We start from the raw sequence: 15,377 nt of genomic DNA, 5'->3' as shown, positions 1-15,377 counted from the left end.
AGGTACAGTAGGTATGTAGATAGGTACTGTAGGTACAGTAGTAAGGTAGGTAGGTAGGTAGGTAGGTAGGTACTGTAGATAGATAGATAGATAGATAGATAGATAGATAGATAGATAGATAGATAGATAGATAGATAGATAGATAGATAGATAGATAGATAGATAGATAGATAGGGAGAAAGGGAGGGAGGGAGGGAGGGATGTAGGGAGGGAGGTAGGTAGGGAGGTAGAGGGGTAGGAAGGTAGGTAGGGAGAGAGGGAGGGAAGTAGGTAGGGAGGTGGGGGGTAGGGAGGTAAGTAGGGGGGTAGGGAGGTAGTATTTGATTGATCACGGGGGGGAAATGCAGTGTTGCAGCAGCAGTATACAAGACGCACAATCAAGACAAAGCGCAAATTTAAAAACAAAGTTTCAGTAGATGTAAAATCTACAAAATATCTGTAATGTTCAAATACTGTATCCCCCCCAGGAGAAGACAGCGAACACAGGCATCAGAAGACAGAACCTACGAGTGAGAATGCGTGGGCTGTGGTGGTTATTTATCACTAGAAAGGAGAGGGAACTTTTGAAGCCTCCAGAAAGAAATTAATTCTGACTGCTGCTTCTGAACCCACTGTCACTGACCAGCAAGGGCATGACGACAGAGTGCGCGTCCAGACACACGCGCACGCGCACACACACACACACACACACACACACACACACACACACACACACACACACACACACACACAGACACACACACCAACACACATGCACACATGCATTGCACCCACATACCAACTACAAGATGATTGCAGTGATAAGATCTGAGAACACAGGTCATCGGCATCAAGATATTATCTATTCAACATCCAACACTGTCCAGCAGTTCAAACCAGCTTCCTTCAAAACCACATGGCCCTACTGTTTCAACACATTCCAAAACCATTCATTCAAACGAAAGACTCCCAGCTCAACAGTCCTTACCGGCCACAAACAATGAGAGTCCTCTTATCCTCTAGCCTCCATATGTTCTGTGCCAGGTGAATGGTGTCACACCGAGCCAAGCCACAGGTCCAGTAATGTACAGTCCTCTTCAAGACTGCCTGTTGTGCTGGTGAGCCGTCTGGATCTGGCTCTGGTATGATAGGCTAGTCACCCATGTGTGAGCCGGTGTGAGCGGTCTCTCAGGGCTCCTGACAACATTAGTGGGGAGCTATTTTAGGCTGCAGACTCACCCTGGTGCGAGTGCCTGCTCTAAAGTCCCCCGCCCCAGTTACCCCAGGACAGCTGCCACCGGGGACAGGGAGGGGTGACAGGGGGGTGGGGGGGGGACTGGGTAACGGGGTAGATGAGGGGGAGGGGTAGCACTGTAGGCAAGGACATCTCCAGGGTAAGTTGGTATCTAATGTGATTTAATTCCTGTCATTGTGGGTTTCATCAACCTTGAGGAATGCACATACTGTACATGAATGGTGGTAAGGCTGAACTGTAGGGCCTTACCCCTCCTCATTCTGAACGATGGTTACGTATTGTAACCCTAGTTCTATGAGTGGAGCGGAGCCCCACAGGGCTAGCTCCTATTGGCTTGTGAAACCTAACTAGCTACAATTGACTGAAGAAAAAAAAACATACACACACCTGTGTCCAACCAGGTCTGGTGCACCACTGTATAAGTGGTCTTCGCCTGCGCAACTGCTCCTAACGGAAAATATTAATGAGCAGACTGCAGGGTCAGCAAGTCTGTTGCCTGTGGGGCTCCGCTCCACTCATAGAACTACGGTTACAATACGTAACCATCATTCTATTCGTGGAGCTCCACCCCACAGGGCTAGCTCCTATTGGGTATATGCAGAGTTCACGACCGCACCATACACACTTGCTGGCACCTTTAATAACAAAGGACTGGCCAGCCAGTGCTTCAAGGTGAGCTCATAGAAAAAGTTGGTCCAACCAAGCACTGGCCCCACCCGCCACACTTGGTCCAGTACATCGTAACATACAGTAGGCCTAGCCAGTCCTAGCCTCACCCACAGACAATAGCAGACCACCACTCATAAGACGGTCCCGCCCTAGTACATCATGTCTAATGCTGACTCATGCTGGCAGCTGTGCCCAGCAAAGACGACGCCACAGAGACAGAGGACATGGATAAAAGATAATAATGGACAAAAGGAAACAGAGACGACCAAGTCGCGGCCGCACAAATGTCCTCCACAGACACACCATTGAACAGGGCAACCGACGTGGCCACACCCCTCGTAGAGTGTGCCCGAACAGCCCCAGGCAGAGGGCGACCCGCAGTCTCATAAGACTTGGAGATGCTCTCACAAATCCACTGGGAGAGACGCTGTTTAGACAGCGGTGAGCCCACCTTCCCCGGGCCGTGGCAAACCAACAGCCGGGGGGTAGTACGGACCGCAGCCGTGCGCTGAACACAAGGGCGTAGGTTTGGTTTCAACATTGGTAGGGACCATATAACAGTGTAGCCTGCATACACAATTTCTGCTGGGGACGAGAGGTTAAACATCTTAAATATGCATATATTTATGAAATTGAATAATACTAATACAATGTTCTTAGTGTATCACATCCTGCCTGCTGCTGTGTCCCTCCACTCTCTCTCTCTCTCCCGACTGCTGCTGTGTTTCATATATAAAAGTGATAAAAATTGAGATTTTCATTGGATTTTTAGACTGACATTCAACTCATAAATTGATATATCTGTCCATTAGGGGAGTCACAAAATACCAGACATTTAGTAGGCAATACCAATTGAGAAATTCCACAATCCTGGATACCCAATTCGATATCATAGTTGGAAAAAATAAATCCCATGTACTTCAACATACAGTACTACTTTATTTAAAACACCCTCCGGCCAATATAGTGAGAGGAAAATTATGAGATTCCAGTTAGCAAGTATACGTTAGCTAATAACTAAGAAAAGAGTATTCAGTTTACCCTAATTGTAATAAGAACCCCTGTCAGGCTAAAACAATGTATTTACTTTTAAATTAAAACTTACGACTTTAATATCACTGACGTTTTTGAGCATAAGTTAATGGGAATTTAATATGGCGAAAATTAGCATCACGTCTAGCACAGACTGGGTTTGACAAAGCTAGCCCATCGGCTAGTATGCTGACACTAACGGTCGTTAGTTGTGAGGACGCCGTGATGTCCCATTCAATTAAATCTCTGGTCGGCAGCTAATGTATAATAATGTAATGGCTGCTGCTATCCTAATGTTACAGGATGATAGAAACCGTCTTAACAGTCTGCTAGCTAGCCATCTTATAGGCTATCACCAGTTGATAATTTGCCACAATGGAAAGACAAGTGATGTTAGTTTAGGTAACGTTAGCTATCACCAACCTAGCTGGTTTTCATGTGGCTAATGCCTAACGTTAGCTACTTAGTTTACCAGTAGCTAGCTAACCTAGCTAACGCTAATGTTACTTACAGTTACAAAGCTCCTGATATCCCTCATCCTCTTCGGAGGGGGAGGCGACATTGTGGTGGATGTACCTAAATGGTTGTCAGAATCACAACTGTATGGCTTACGGTCAGCGTCTCGCTGTTGGTCTTCAGATCCAGTGAAAATGCAACAATCTATCTCAGCCAAATGAGCCAATCAAACGTGAGTTTGATTTTTTTTTTTTTTAAACAATGGGATAGCACATTCACGTGGAGGAAAGGGGTAGGCTGACGGTCTAATGTAACTCCGAACATAATGCAAATTAACTCACTCAAAATGGTACCAATTCTGTCCTTCCAAACTATGGGAAGGCCATCTAAATGATCTAATATAACTGCACTCCAAAGATAATGCGAACAAGGTTGCTTAAAAGTTGGTAGGGACAATTTGGGCCTCCCAAAATGTTGGTAGGGACATGTCCCGACCGTCCATACGAAAACCTACGCCTTGAACATAACAAGTCAGCGCACGCACAGGACAAAATAAATGTAAACGGGCCTCCTCCTCGTTCACATGAGGCGAAGGATAGAAGGCTCTCAGCTCCAAATCCTGTGCACTAAATGCGCCCCGGACCACCTTCGGAACGGAAGATGGATCTGTGCGCAAAACAGCTTTGCTCCCATCACCCATGAGATAAACCGTCAGAGCTCTCAAGTCGCTGACCCGCTTGTCCGATGTCAAAGCAAGGAGCAGAGCGGTCTTAATAGAAAGCCAGTTGAGAGAAACTTGCTCCAATGGTTCAAACGGCGCATCACACAGCATGTTCAGAACCAAGAGCAAATCCCAAGGCGGCGCTGTAGCTTTACGCACTGGGCGAAGACGCACGAAGGCGCACACCAGTCAGGAAACGCTTAATCAGGGTAATAGCACATACATACATACACATTAATAGTGGATGCCGCTAAACTGTCACCATGATCCATCAGGTGTTGCAGAAATTCCACAATCGCCTCCCACACCAGCGCGTAAAAGCAGACCATTTGCCAGAGTAAACTGAGGCAGTGGAAGCTGCGTGCGCACTTTGAATCGTACAGATCACAGCCGGAGAGAGTCCTCTATCAGACAATATCCGCCATGGCCAGGCCACCAGCGGCCGCCCCAGTACCGGGGGCACAAAAATCGAGCCCTCCGCCTGGGACAGCGCATTCGGCCAAGGAGGGATGAGCCACGGTTCCACAGATGTCATGGCCATCACCTCCGCATACCCTTTCGCCCAGTGGTGATCCGGCGCTATCAGTATCACTAATAGACCCTCTGACCGCACTCTGACTAGCAATCGTAATATCAGCCCCATTGGTGGGAAGGCATAAAGCAAAGCCTTCGGCCAGTGGGCATGCGTGAGCGCGTCCAACCCCAGCGGAGGCTGGTCCTGCTGCTTCAGAGAAAACCAGAGGGAACACTTGGCATTCTCTCTTGAAGCGAAGAGATAAATCTCTGCCCTGCCGAACCGAGCCCAGAGCTGAGACACAATCTGAGGATGTAGGCTCCACTCGTCTGGGTGAGGCCCGCCTCGGGACATCAAGTCCTCCCCAACATTCAAACGGCCGGCAATGGCTGCGCCGTCAGAGACCGAAGACCCATCGCCACAACATCACCACCAGTCGGTGAAGCGCCGGCAACCAAACTCCCCCTTGCCAGTGGATGTACGCTACTGTGGTCTGGTTATCTGACCGCACTAGTACATTGCGTCCCCATACCAGGTGGACGAAGTGATGCAACACCAGCAACAACGTCTCTAGGAGGTTGATGTGGCACCGTTCCCCAATGGCCCACAATCCACTTACGGCCTGTGACAGACATGTACCACCCCAGCCGTTTAGAGACGCATCCGTGAAAAGGGCAACGTGAGCATTCCCAGCGGCCGGCGGCAGCAAGGCGGGAGCACGTAGCAGGTTGGTTTGTGTGCTCGCGCAGTTGATAACGCCTGCTCTCGTTCGAGACAGCAGCGGCCGAGACACGCGGACGTGCTACTGACACACTGTGCTTCCCCAGAGCGGCAAGGGTGCGACATTGCTCCAGGATCTTTGACACAGCTGAACAAAACAACCCCTTCTTGCTCACCGGCGAGTTGAGGAGAACGCCCTTGTTCTCCTTGCACAGACTGGTCAGGGACAGCCATAGATGCACGACAGAAGTGGCCATCACTCCTCCAGACAGGAGGCGTAGATCTTCACCAACTGAGCGACGGCTCCCGCAGCCTCAGACATCTACACTCTCCAATCCACTTTCACAGCGGAAGGGAGCTGCTCCTTGGCTAGCTGGCCGATGTAAAGATGGCTAGCATAGCGATGGAAGATGTAGCAGAGGTGGCTTACGCCGCCAGCGCGTAACTCTTGTCCGCCAAGGACAGGGTCATCTTGTCCTTGGGGTCAGGTATCAGCGGCTTTCTGGCAGAACCCCAAGCGGCGGAGGAGCCACGCACAAGCACCGCAGCGATGTCGGGTTCCAGCGTAGGGGAGCCACCTGTCATGACGTCATCCCAGCCGGCCACCCTGGTAGCTTTAGCGAAGGGCTGTAGCAGAGCTCTCAGTGCAGCTGGCTGAGCCCATCCCTCCTCCACGAACGTCTCCAGGCTGGGCATCGCCGGCAGGAGACGAGGGGCAGGTGTGGAAGGAAGCCCGTAGCAGACAGAACTCCAGAGAGGCTGCCATGTAGCAGCAGGAGCTTCCGGGATGTCAAGGTGATGCTGCTCTCTCCGGCAGCTTGGACAGGTCACGGTCAAAGAACCCATGCCCGAGCCCCCTGAGAAGAAGAGCCGCCCGCCTCCGAGGTTTCTGAGGAAGAATTCTCACCATTCATTAGGGCCCTCCTCTTCATCAGACAGCGGGAGGGACAACATCGGAGCCGGTTGTTGCAGGGGCACGTCGACATCAGTCTGAGCCACCCTGTGTGAGAGCAGGATCTTCGGTCTCCTGCAGTGGCGGCGGTGGAGACTCGAAGAAGTGCATTCGGGAGAACCTCTCCAGAGGATCGAGGAGAGCGCAGACCTGGCAGTTGGGAGACGGAACCAGGCCCGCCTTGGCGTGCTGCGGCCCCATACAGCGAAAGCAGAGAGGATGTCCCATGTCACTGTAACGAGCGCCGCAACCACAGAATCTATCTAGAGGACTAATCCGTGCCAGCAGTGGGCGGTAGGCTACAGGGGTCTCTGAGGGTATACATACATGCCAGTGGGCCTTTATTCTGGGGAGTCCTTCCCCCTTATATTGTTCTGTTTTGCAGTAGGTACTTGAACCATTAATGTTGTGTTTTGCAGTGGGTACTTGAACCATTAATGCAGTGCTTTGTGGTGTGAGCACGAGTGAAACAGACCGCTGTGGCTTAGCCTATACGTTGTTGTAGTTTACCTTGTAGGGTCACTCCCCAGTGACCGGTTAGCCTGCCGCCTCCAGGGGGCGCTGTAGACCATGTTTGTGGTTTTATGAAATTGATTATAAATAGGTGATGTTTTTCTATGAGTGTGTGTTGTAGTCTTCTGCCTGACATTTGACCACTACCCCATTTTTGAGGGTGACCCACGGTTTATTACAGTAGTGTAGTTTTGGTTGCTGTTGTGTGATTGAACAACAAAAACGTGATGTAAAGTCCATTGTTTACTTTAGCCCCATTTCACACTGGCACCCTTTTACCACACGTTTAGTAGGTGTGTGTGATATATGTGTACCAATACGGAATGGTTCAGCCGTTCCTTTGTGCCAGCGGCCATCAGACTGAATAACATTGTCTGAGTGTTGTGGGTGTATGTATGTATGTATGTATGTATGTATGTATGTATGTATGTATGTATGTATGTATGTATGTATGTATGTATGTATGTATGTATGTGTATTACTAGACATATCTATACAGCCTGGATGTATGTATGTACAGTTTATATGTGTACTCATATCTATTTATACAGACTGGATGTGTGTATGTATATATTTTTATTCTATTGTATAGCCTACTATAGGCTACTGTACACATGTACTATACTATATGGATGTATATAGTCCCTGTTCTTCATTTTTGTTATGCTTGCTACTAGGCATACTCTGTATCTGCTTTTCCAATCTTGCTGTAATTTTTCCACTGCTGAAACGTCAAATTTGCACCTAGAGGGGTCATTCAAGTATCTATCTATAAAAACTGTCTCTAGTGCAGCAGTCAGACACTGGAGACAGACAGACTCACTCCTAGAGCAACTTGCTGCTAGGGGGCCCCCTGGTGGTGTGGAAGATGTCTCACGCTCCTGCAGCCTCCAACTCCCACCCTCCCCTGTCCCCACCCCCCTCATCAACCCCTCCTATCTCCCCCTCCTCCACCCCTCTTTCATCTTCTGTAGTCCTGCCAGCCTTCCCCCCCCCCCCCCCCCCCCCATGTACCAGTCCCACCCAGTCTAAAGCTAGTTCATTCCAGAGCCCTGAAGGACAGAGAAGGACAGCAGCAGATTCCTGGGATTCTGGGTGTTGCTGGGATGACATCATTGAACATAAATCTCCTCAGACAGCTGCAAGACACCACAGGCTCACACACAAACACACACACACACAGATAGTCCTGGGGACAAGTATAAATAAAACAGGGGTTTGAACTTGTGTGTGTGTGTGTATGTCAATGTGCCTGCATGCATGTGTGTGTGCGTGTGTGCCTGTCAGCATGCATATATGTGCGTGTGTGCATACATCCATGGTCTGCATACATGCCTTTGTGTGTCAGTGTGTGTAAGTGTATGTTTGTGTGCAGGCCTGTATATGTGTGTGTGTGTGTGTGTGTGTGTGTGTGTGTGTGTGTGCGCGCGTGCGTGTGTGTGTTGAGGGGTGACTCGTGTGTGTTTAGTGCTCCCACTGTCCCAGTACCCAGCCTCTCTCCACATTCCACAGGCAGCTGTTGCATACTGGGGAGGGTCAGGCCTGATCTTGGCTGGGCTGAGTGTCTCCTACTGGGGAGGGTCAGGCCACATCTCAGCTGGAAGAGAGTGTCTCACCGACCCCCTGCCCTGGACAGATAGCCACCCCCATGGACCAGTCTCTCCCTCCCACTCCCCTGCCCTCACATATGATAGACTGCTCGACCACACACAGTAAATTGCCAGATGTCTAGTTGCGTCTTCACCAACACCTATATAACACACATTTATCATTTACCATTCACATTTCCCTCCACTCTCCTTTCCCTCTCCTCTCCAGAAGAGAAGCAGAGTCTATTTCTGTGTCTGATAGAATATCTGATCTGTCAAGGTCAAGAGATAGACACACCCACCATCAGACTACATATAGAAAGAAGAGGAGAGGGGAGGAAAGGTGAAGAGAGGAGGAGAGTGGAGTGGATGGGAGAGGTGGGGAGAGGAGAGGAGTAGAGGGAAGAGGAGAGGAGAAGACAGGAGGGGAGTGGAGGGGGAGGAGAGGAGAAGAGGGGAGGGGAGGAGAGTGGAGGTTGGGAAGTCTGATATTGATATTGTGAGTGTACTAGCTCTGTTACTGTCAGTTCAGAATCCAGTAGTGAGGAGAGAGACAAGAGGCAGAGACCAGAACAGTGATGTAGGTACTGTATGTATTGGCTACATCTATGCAACACCTCTGTAATCCACTAGAGGTCAGTCTTGGCCAGCAACTACACCAGAAGCATCTGTCCAGTTCTCTTTCTGTCAGTGATGGGATCCAGCACCAGCCATGTTGTTAAGGACATCAGGACACTGATGGATACTGTGTATCATGGAGCTTTGAGGTTTGTCACTGGCTGTGGATCCCTCACTCATCATTGTATGCTGTATTTTAAAGTTAATTGGCATGCTCTTTCTATACGACGGCTAACTCACTGGTATGTTTTTATTTATAAATCCATTTTGGGCAGACTCCCCTGTTATTTAGCTGTGTATCTAAGCCAAAAACGTAGCTCTTGTGGGTTGCGATCCCAGAACTCTATCACAATGACTGTTCCTAGAGTTCGGACTGAGATGGGCAAAAAGGCTTTTATGTACTCTTCCCCCTCAACATGGAACACTTTACAAAACACGAACTCCAGGACAGAATCACTCTAAATGAATTCAAAAGTGCTGTAAAGGCTATAGAAACCAAATCTATTGGTAGTTGTAATTGTTTAGTTGTGTATCGTAACCTTTATGTCTTTTTTTCAGGAAACTGTGTTGCTGCAACTCTTGGCCAGGATTCTCTTGTAAAAGAGATTTTAATCTCAATGAGTTTTTAACCTGGTTAAATAAAGGTATATATATGGTTTGTTTACAATATCACTATGTGTGGGCTACCTTAAACATGACCACTGAGCTAAACAGAAACATAGAGAATGTACACCCGCAGAGAGATGGACTTCTCAGAGTCAGATTGTGACATAACGTCATATCAACAAACTTTACTGACAACAATAATTACACTAGCATCAACTGCACGGAGTGCCATTTACTAAACTAACCAATCACCAATCCCACCACACTGGCAGCACACACACACACTCTCACGCACCCACACACACACGTATGCACACAATAGCCAGTCTGTGAAGACAGGAGAGGTCTGTATGAGGGCAGGGTGATGTCATGCTTTCTGGGGGGAGGGAGCGTTGGAGCGTATTGAGACATGTCCAATCTGTTGATGGACACGTAAGGGAAGACGTAAGCATATACTGTATAAGGAGTGGAGGAGGTCATCGAGGCTACAGCACATATGCATGTTGCTCTTTAGGACAGACCCAAAATGTGGTCTCCGCCAGTGATTCTAGGCAGACTGCTGAGGAGGAGGGGGGTGATTCTGATTGGGTCATGTCCAAAACCTCTAAAAGGTCATCACTATGCACTTTGATACAATTAAACCCATCCTGACTGCACACAGCCAGTCATTATATTAAACCCTTTACATAGTTACATACAGTTACATAATAGGGCCAACATGAATGTCGCGTGCAACTCAGTTGGTGCTAATTTTCGATGGCAGTTCCCTCAGGAGATTACCAACAGAGATTGTTATTCCCAAATGTAGGTATATCTTGGTACATTGTGCATTGTTTTGCATTGAGTCTTATTGGGGTCAAAGAATATCAAAGAACTCTCTCTGACTGTTAGAGAGCATTAGCTCTAACAGAAACACTTACTGGCTTTCTGATGGTGTATTAGATAACCTTAAAAGTGGTGACGCTGCAGTGTCTGTTTGTGTGTGTGTGTGTGTGTGTGTGTGTGTGTGTGTGTGTGTGTGTGTGTGTGTGTGTGTGTGTGTGTGTGTGTGACTCAGGGATGGAGAGCGAGACATTTCTCCACTCGTCTCCTCACACGCTGCGAGACACAGATCCCAGGACCAGATGACCTTCCTCTGACCAGACCATGGCACTACCGGGAACCCAGGAGCCGACTGACTCCAGACCAGCATCTGGAAGCTGTGTCCTTAGGCCCCAGCTGCAGTATGTTTTATTCAGACTGACTCCAGACCAGCATCTGGAAGCTTCCTCCTCAGGCCCCAGGTGCAGTATGTTTTATTCAGACTGAGCCCAGACCAGCATCTGGAAGCTTCCTCCTCCCTGCTCCCCAGACTTCAGCTGCAGTATGTTTTATTCAGAGCTGATTTTATTCTCTGGACAAAAACAGCTACAGAGATAGAGACTGAGACAGAGACAGAGAGAGAGAGAGAGAGAGAGAGAGAGAGAGAGAGAGAGAGAGAGAGGCAGGCTGCAGAGTCACAGCGCTACTGTATATAAACAGGCCAGCACAGCATTACAGACTGAATCAGAGGCAGAGTGCTATATAAAGCTGGCAGTGACAGGCGTTTGCACATGACCTCTGATTGTATTGTACAGAGGATCTCACTGCACATACATAACACAAGGAACACTGTGTATTTATATACAATATTATTGTATATAAAAACACATTGCACATACATTAACACACTGCACACTGTGTATATAAACATTGCACATAATTTTCTATTTGCTCTTCCCTGCATTACTATACTGTACATTTTGCACTGTCCTGTCTACTGTCCTATCTATCCAGCAGTGTTATGCATCAACTATCCAGAACAAATTCCTAGCATGTGTAAAAACCAAGTCAGAGAGAGGCTGCTGTTTAAGTAGAATCAGAGAGAGACATGCTGCTTTTACAGTAGAGTCAGAAAGAGACATGCTGCTGTTACAGTAGAGTCAGAGAGAAAGGCGGTTGTTACAGTAGAGTCAGAGAGAAAGGCGGTTGTTACAGTAGAGTCAGAGAGAAAGGCGGTTGTTACAGTAGAGTCAGAGAGAAAGGCGGTTGTTACAGGGGAGTCAGAGAAGCAGCAAGGCTGGGCTGCTATTACAGTAGAGTTAGAGTGAGACAGGCTGCTGTTACAGTAGAGTGCAGGAGCAGAGAGGAGAGATGAGCTATATTAAGATCAAAACATCAGGGACCCGCTAGCAGCAGCAGAACTCTCTCTGGGTCTGGGTTTGGGAGAGAGGAACAGGAGCTGAATTTGGGAGAGGAGAACAGGAACTGGGTTTGGGAGAGAGGACTAGGAACCAGGTTTGGGGAGGGGTTGAGAACAGGTTTGGGGAGGGGGAAGGATATGGTTCTGGGTTTGGGAGCACATGTTGATGTAGTCTCAGTTGGATACAAACAGTGATATTTCTCACAACCATGTTAAACCTCATGGTTGTGTTGGTTCCTGGTCCACATCACGCTTACTGGTCATTACCTCTAGTGAATAATAAGACATGTGAGCCTTTATCTTGTGAAGCTAGCCCTAACCTTAACCATTTGTTTACATGCTTAAAAATTAGCCATTAACTGTAGCCTGTATTTGCGCTGAATTTTGCCTTGGACTCCAGCCTGTCTCCAACTCTAATGTAACTTTCACTTGGTGAAAGGGCTCCAGTCTCAGGATCTCAGGTTAAATCTTTTGTTCTTTGCTACCCAATGAAAACCTATCCAGCAGTCATCAGGGAGGCAGGCTGCTACGCCACATCTCTGGTGCAGTATTGGGGCTAGGGTTAGCCTCCAGCAGCTCAGTAGCCTAAGACTAGCAGGGACTAGGGTTAGCCTCCAACAGGCTTTCAGGGACTAGGGTTAGCCTCGAACAGGCTTTCAGGGACTAGGGTTAGCCTCCAACAGGCTAGCAGGGTTAGGGTTAGCATCCAGCAAGCTAGCAGGGACTAGGATGAGCCTCCAGTAGGCTAGCAGGCGCTAGGGTTAGCCTCCAGCAGGCTAGCAGGGACTAGGGTTAGTCGAGGGCTAGCTGCTAGCCTCCAACAGGCTAGGAGCTAGCCGCCAGTAGGCTAGCAGGGACTAGGGTTAGCCTCCATCAGCTATAAGACTAGCAGGGACTAGGGTTAGCCTCCAACAGGCTAGCAGGGACTAGGATTAGCCTCCAGCAGGCTAGCAGGGACTAGGGTTAGTTTCCAGCAGGCTAGTAGGGACTAGGGTTAGCCTCCAGCAGGCTAGCAGGGACTAGGATTAGCCTTCAGCAGGCTAGCAGGGACTAGGGTTAGTTTCCAGCAGGCTAGTAGGGACTAGGGTTAGCCTCCAGCAGGCTAGCAGGGATAAGAGTTAACCTATCAGAGACCTACTAGAGACAACAGCTAATGCGAGGACTCCACCATTGTAAACAGGCTGGTTCACCATCAATAGCCACTAGCAGGTGCTCTTTAAGACCTACTCTCTACGAACAGTAGGCCATATCATGACAATAGGTACACATCCTTCATGCTGGCATTCAAAGTAAAGATTGACAATGACATTGATGAAACATTGAAAGATGAACATAGATGTTTTTGTGGCAAGCTGAAATTATATGAGTTGAAAAGTTGTAGAGATTGCTTAACCAGTCTTATGTAACCATAGCCTAGGGCATAGTTCAGTGGAGTTCAGTACAGTACAGTTAAGTACAGTGCAGTAGTCTACAGTTAAAGACTGTATGTCAGGCATGCTCATGCCACTGGCTGTAAGGTCATTCATGCAAACATGAACACACATACACACATACCCACCCACATACACACTGTGCTTATAACTTCATACTTATTGTGCTGTGTACCTAGTTTTCCTACCAAATGTATTGCAGGAAACCCTGAATGTAGCTAATTAGCTGCTACTGTATAAGCAGAAACCAGGATTATCTGGTCTGGTAATCATTATCCATTTCCCGGTTGAATCAGAGTTCTGATTGGCTGGTGGGCTCTGCTCTCCACAATCCAATAAGACTATTGGCTGGCTAATTGATCTCTCTCTCCCTCCTTCTCTCTCTCTCTCCCTCCCACCCTCTCTCTCTCTTTGTCTTTCTCGCTCCATCATTGCAATAATTATACATACAGTAAAATGGTAAATGGACTGCACTTATATAGTGCTTTTCCACCTTAGCGGCACTCAAAGTGCTTTACAATGGCCTCTCATTCACCCATTCACGGTGTTAACCTGCTCATTGGGAGCAATTTGGGGTTAGGTGTCTTGCTCAAGGACACTTCGACATGTGGACAGTCGGAGCTGGGATTCGAACCGCTGACCCTTCGATCATTGAACGACCCGCTCTACCAACTGAGCTACAGCCGCCCTCAGTACTCTACACAAACACGTACTTGCACGCACACACACACACACACACACACACACACACACACACACACACTCTTCTCTAGCGTAGTCACAATTCCCACTCATCTCAACATTATAATCGCACATGGTTCATCTCTACACACATACCACAGACTGAGGCTTGATCTGTGATCTCCATCACAGAACTGACTCTAGATCATGCAGCCTCACACACGCACGCACACACACAGCTCCAAGGCTACTACAGAGATACCGCTATCTTGTTATAGCTTATCAAATCAACCAAGTGTGGTCTTAGCAGGGAATGGTTGTGTGTGTGTGTGTGTGTGTGTGTGTGTGTGTGTGTGTGTGTGTGTGTGTGCGTGCGTTTCCGGTACAGTGTGTGTGTGTGGGTGTGTGTGTGTGTGTGTGTGTGTGTGTGTGTGTGTGTGTGTGTGTGTGTGATATGTGTATGCCTGTGTATGTATACCCGTCGGGGTGTGTGTGTGTATATGTGTGTGCATGTGTGTGTGCCAGGATTCGAACCGCCGACCTTACAATCATTGGACGACCCGCTCTACCTCTTGAGTCACAGCCGTGTGTGTATGTATGTGAGTCTGTGTGTGTGTGTGTGTGTGCACGTGCCCATGTGTGCGTTTGTGTGTGTGTGTGTGTGTGTGTGCACGTGCTTGTGTGTGTTTTCCCTCCTACCTTGAGCTGGACCAGATGCACGTCCACGTGCCTGTTCTGTGTGTCCAGGTGCACAGAGTGTGTGAGGGTGCGGACCCTCTCCGAGGTGCCCCTGAGCCAGGTCTCGATCTCCGGCAGGTGGAGCACCACCTTCCAGTCAGCCCCCGTGTGCAGGGGAGGGGGCTTCTGAGACATCCGCCGGGGGTCCCTCTCCTGGAGGGCCGAGGCCGGGCCGAGGCTGCCCTCGCTAGGGCCTGGGGACGGCCCTGGAGAGGCTGGGGAGGAGGGGTCCTCCGGGTGGCCGGGGTCCCTGGGTAGGAGGGGCTCCGCGGTGGGCGTGATGGAAGTGATCATGGGGGAGGGGGCCTCGCTGGCGAGAGGAGAGGCAGCTACCAAGCTCATGGTCAAGCAGCTAGATCAGTAATTGGATGGACGGATCCTCAGACACAGCTGGAGAGAGAGGGGGAGAGGGAGGGAGAAGGGGAGGAGGAGAGGGAGGGAGGAGGAGGGGAGGGGAATAGGAAAACAGAAATACTCATCATTAATCATTAACTGTAGTAAAGTAACAGAGAGAAAGAGAGAGCTAGAGAGAGAGAGAGAGAGAGAGAGAGAGAGAGGGGGAAAGAAAGAGAATCGAAGAAAGAGAAATTGATGGAGAAGAGGAAGTAAGAAATATGAGATGGACTTATACATTGTGATCAGCAGAGGCTTTTAGCCAAAGTCATCAACAGCAAACACACAGC

The 15,377-nt window shown here is 48.9% G+C and overlaps 1 protein-coding gene across 1 annotated transcript in view; it reads right to left on the bottom strand.

The window, feature by feature from the left end:
* akap6 (A kinase (PRKA) anchor protein 6) overlaps window positions 1-5,603 on the bottom strand; it is a gene marked incomplete at both ends in the record, with an annotated part of 122,696 nt that extends 117,093 nt beyond the window's left edge. Inside the window, one exon of the mRNA XM_084438892.1 lies at window positions 5,523-5,603. Within this exon, the coding sequence (XP_084295018.1) occupies window positions 5,523-5,603 (81 nt within the window). The remainder of the gene's footprint in view (window positions 1-5,522) is intronic.
* Window positions 5,604-15,377: the final 9,774 nt, after the last annotated feature.

Source organism: Borostomias antarcticus (genome assembly GCF_949987555.1).
Source record: "Borostomias antarcticus genome assembly, chromosome: 5".
Lineage (NCBI taxonomy): Eukaryota > Metazoa > Chordata > Actinopteri > Stomiiformes > Stomiidae > Borostomias > Borostomias antarcticus.
Note: the sequence above shows the minus strand (reverse complement) of the source record. Positions and strands in the feature narration are given on the sequence as shown.